Genomic DNA, 4,179 nt, shown 5'->3' on the forward strand with positions numbered 1-4,179 from the left:
TGCTTCCAGAAATGTGAGTCGAGGCAGGGGGGAATAAAGAAAATGCAACTACAAAATTGAAAACTCATACTAGCACAATGATGTTTAAATGATTTTCAAGTGCTGGAAAATCGCTGGTGTGGAAGAGAGTTGCCTGACGCTTTGGCTTGAAGGCCAGGGCTTGTCACTTACCGCGTCAGGAGAAATTCCTCTCCTTTCGACAATAATCTCTGCACTGCCTACCTCATGAGGTCCTTGCGATGCCAAGATGCCGCCAGTGTGGGTTGCACCTCAGCTGAGCACAGATTCTGCAGCCTCGTGCTTTGGGCGGGAAGTTCCACCCCCGCAACCCTGACCCGACCGGCTCCTCACCCCCACCACCTGGAAGTGAACACCATGAGCTAGCGCATCTACTTCACAGGCCAGGCCATCAACTCAACTGCCAAGGGGTCCATTGTACCAGCTGGGTCATGGATCTCTCCCACCTGAAATCTGACTCCACCCACCAAAAGTCTGAGCCTGCAGGCTTAGATTTCGACTCTGCTGGCCAAGATTATTTCTCTGCAGCCCAAGGATTGGACTCTTTCTACCAAGAATTGAACCTGGACTCTCTTAATGAAGATCTTCTTTCCCAGTCCATGCCACATGCCAGGACAGAGACCTCTGTGGGCACATATGAATCCCACTCGACTTCTGAACTGGAGGATCTGACAGAGCCTGAGCAAAGAGAGCTCAAAGCCAAACTCACTAAATTGGAGGCTGAAATTGTAACCCTACGCCACGTACTAGCAGCCAAAGACAGATGCTGTGGGGAGCTCAAGAGGAAGTTAGGCTTCACGGCCTTGGTAGGGCTGAGACAGAATCTATCCAAGAGCTGGCTTGATGTTCAGGTCTCCAACACCTATGTGGAACAGAAGACGTCAGCTGCTCTGTCCACCATGGGCACTGCCCTCTGTAGGAAGCTTGGAGGCATAAAGAAGTCGGCCACATTAAGATCTTTTGAAGGTCTGATGGGGACAATCAAGTCCAAAGTGGCAGGGGGCAAAGAGCTTGGCCCTGGCTGTCTTTCTTCTGCAGAGGGTGGGGATGATCCGCTCTCAGTTTTGGGGAGTGGGGAAGACCCACTCCAGATTCCGGGGAGTGGGAATGATCCACTCCCAGTTCTGGAGAATGAGGATGACCAGCTCCGCTTTCTGGAACCAGAATGAGCCCCCTTGGTAACCTTGCCTGGTACTAAACCAAGGCAAGAACCCCCTTCCCTCATTACATTTGCAACTCTGCCCAACAAAAACAAGCAAGCAAACCACAATGGTAAAGTGGTTAATTCCGGAAATTGACAGAATCCAGTTTTGAGAAAAGAACATAGATATTTGCTGCTCTTAAGATAGAGAACCCAAAGTTTTGTACCTGGTTATTTTGCACTTAAGTTTATAGATGAAATGTGTCATTATATTAGCTTTCCTGAGACTGTATCTAATGGGCAAGTCAGTGACTCCAGAGGGGTCTTAGCCAAAGCCCAAACTCTCTTTTGGAAAACTAGTCTATTAGAAAGCCAAAGTAGATTTCTGTTTAAGCTTGAAAGAGGTATGAAGTAATCTGTAGTTTTCTGGTTTTTTCCCTTCCCCATTTCCTTCCTTCCCTCAGTCTCAGACAAAGTCACCTTGAAAGCTCTACCTGGCCTGCAACTTTTATTTTAAAAAGATGATCAAGAAAACTTCATCTTCTCTGAGACCCAGAAAAAGAGAGGAAAATAGTAATAGTGCACTTAATGTTACATTATTAATACAGGTTTTGTAAAACTTGTTTGTTTTCAAAGCTCTGGACTAAGCAAAACAACAGCATCAGTTTAGGAAATTGTTACTACTTTGCATACAAACTGAAATTGCAACTTTGCCTTGTGCTTTGTTTATAATTTCTTTATATATCAAAATGAGTGTTTTAAAGTTTAACCCTTGAAGCAGCATGTCTTTGCCATAGCAGCACTTCACTTAAAAGGAAAAAATTGTTTCTCTGGCAGCAATTCCTAGTTACTTACCACCTCCAGCTGAGGGGCTGGAGGAAAACAGGTATAGCCAAATTCAAGAAAGATACACCCCTGTCTCAAGGAACATTTTAAAAAGAATGTCTGTCCCCTGTGATGCTGGCTGTTATGTCTTTGAATGGACCTAACTATACATTTTTGCTCTTAACTCCAAGTCTGCCCTTCTTTTTAGGTAACCCTAAATGAGAAGGAAGCAGAATATAACCCTCTGTAGAGCTCAAGACAGTAGGAACCTGGACTGTGCTTGTTTCAATTTTCTGATATCTGATTTTCACAGGAATATACATTTTGTTTGTTTTCCTTTTCCATTTCCAAAATGCCAAGATCTGGGAGCCTTTTTCATTCCTCTAGTCACACTGCCTGAGATAGAGGTTTGTGTTTTATTGGCTGTGGGCAGAGACTAGGACTCTTCTTTGCTTGGGTACATTTCAGTAACCTCTCACTGCCTAAAATGGTAGTCCCACCAGCCTAAGAAGATGATTCTGTTTTGTTGACTCTTGAATGCTCCCCCAACATTCCTTTGGTTTTCCTATAAGCAAAACCAAATACCACTATAAATACAAAAGCATTTGGTAAACTGTAAAGTTACTCATGTATCCCAACCCTCTACAGATTTCTGAAGACAAAATTTTGCTTGGATTAAAACAAGATGTTTTACTATTTTGCATGTTTGATTTTTAATTTGTTGTGTTTATCAACCAAAATGGCTTTGTATGCTGAAGAACAAGAGGTGAGCCTGCAGCATACAAGAAATGAAAGTAGTCCAACAGGCAAAGGTTTTGACATATTTCAGGAAAGCTTGTGTTAGGGACAATCTCAGACTATTATCATGGGCCAAACCTGAGAGATGTTATATTTTCTTTAATAATTTCTAAAACAGTAGTAAGTTTCCCCAATAAATTCTCAACTCTGTAAAAGTAGTAAAGTACGTATTTATTTTTGTTGATCATTGTTTTCCCATTTCTGGCCTAGGATAGATCTTCAATAAACACATGTTAAATCAAGGAAGGAATCAACATCATATACTTCAGACATCAAATCTTGAATCTAAGAGATTATCAACAACATGAACTTGTTGACAAGTTCCTTTTGCTTTTAAACAAAAATATCTTGTTTATTCAAAGCCTATCTGAGACCCTACTATGTATCAAGAGCTGTCCCAGGTTCTCAAGGCATAGAAGTAAATTAGACATTGTATGTGCTCTCTAGAAACACTCAGACTTTCAAATCATTATAATTCAGTGAGTGCTAAAATAGAGCTGTGTGCCAGAGATAAAAGAAGTCTTGAGGAAGGGGTGTTCAACTCTGTCTTGGTAGGTCAGTAAAGCCTTTAGAGAGACAGAAAGTCTTAGAGGACTAGGAGAAGTTTGCAGACAGACAAGAATAGAACATTCCAGACAACATCCAGAGGAACTGAGTCACAAAGGAATGTATAAGAATGGCATATTCTAGGAACTAACAGTACATCACTGCGGCTAGAGAGGAAGGGGAAATGGTGTTACATGAGTGAGGGAGGGGAAATGGTGTTACATGATTAAGAAAAAATAAGCAGGGGGCAAAATCATAAGTAGTCTTACATACTACCTTAGATATTAATATTTAAGCCTGTAGGAAATGGGAAGCATTGAAGCACTTAAGTAAAAAAGTAACTTTCAAATTTTTGTTTTAGATTACTCTGGTCATCAGAGAAATAGATTAAGTATTAAAGAGGTAGAATCTCTCAGACTTAGGAACCAACTGCATAAGGTCGGGGGAGGGGGATAAATTTGCAAGATAATAAGGATGTAGAATTGAAAAGACCTGATATTATTGAAACTGGAGTTGCACATTCATTTTGCTTTGGCTTTTTTGTATCAGTGGTCATGGGCACCAAATAAAATGCTTCCATGAACATTTGGATTCTGGCTCTAAAGTTTCCTCGAGATTTCTTTTTTCCACCTGCTTCTACCCTTCCTATGCATTGGCTTTCTTCATCCTCTACCCTGTCTGCCTTCATAACTTGATCGTCTCCACTCATCTAGGCCTATTTGGATTTTGCAGCCCAACTTAAGTCTATTTAACTTGGCCAATTCAGGATGCAATTTTCAATAGTTCCTAGAATATGTGTACACCCAAAGATTCACATCCCTAGGTTTCACTCAATACCTGAGAACTACTAG

At 41.4% G+C, this 4,179-nt stretch overlaps 1 protein-coding gene across 3 annotated transcripts; it reads left to right on the top strand.

Moving 5' to 3' along the window:
* The first annotated feature begins 376 nt into the window (after positions 1 to 376).
* TPD52L3 (TPD52 like 3) lies at positions 377 to 2,997 on the top strand. 3 transcript variants are annotated; one of them, XM_017877459.1, is made up of 2 exons: positions 618 to 984; positions 2,993 to 2,997. In XM_017877459.1, the coding sequence occupies exons 1-2, from the start codon at positions 618 to 620 to the stop codon at positions 2,995 to 2,997; spliced, it is 372 nt and encodes a 123-aa protein (XP_017732948.1). The 3 variants fall into 3 exon arrangements, with proteins under 3 accessions (XP_017732946.1, XP_017732948.1, XP_017732947.1); XM_017877458.1 differs by lacking the exon at positions 2,993 to 2,997 and adding an exon at positions 2,193 to 2,206; XM_017877457.1 differs by lacking the exon at positions 2,993 to 2,997 and having other exon boundaries at positions 377 to 2,931.
* The last annotated feature ends 1,182 nt before the right edge of the window (positions 2,998 to 4,179 follow it).

The sequence above is a fragment of the Rhinopithecus bieti genome, unplaced genomic scaffold, assembly GCF_001698545.2.
Source record: "Rhinopithecus bieti isolate Rb0 unplaced genomic scaffold, ASM169854v2 scaffold_10657, whole genome shotgun sequence".
NCBI lineage: Eukaryota > Metazoa > Chordata > Mammalia > Primates > Cercopithecidae > Rhinopithecus > Rhinopithecus bieti.

Coding starts and splice junctions, on each gene's coding strand:
- TPD52L3 (XM_017877457.1), top strand. CDS start 450: ATGGATCTCTCCCACCTGAAATCTGACTCCACCCACCAAAAGTCTGAG.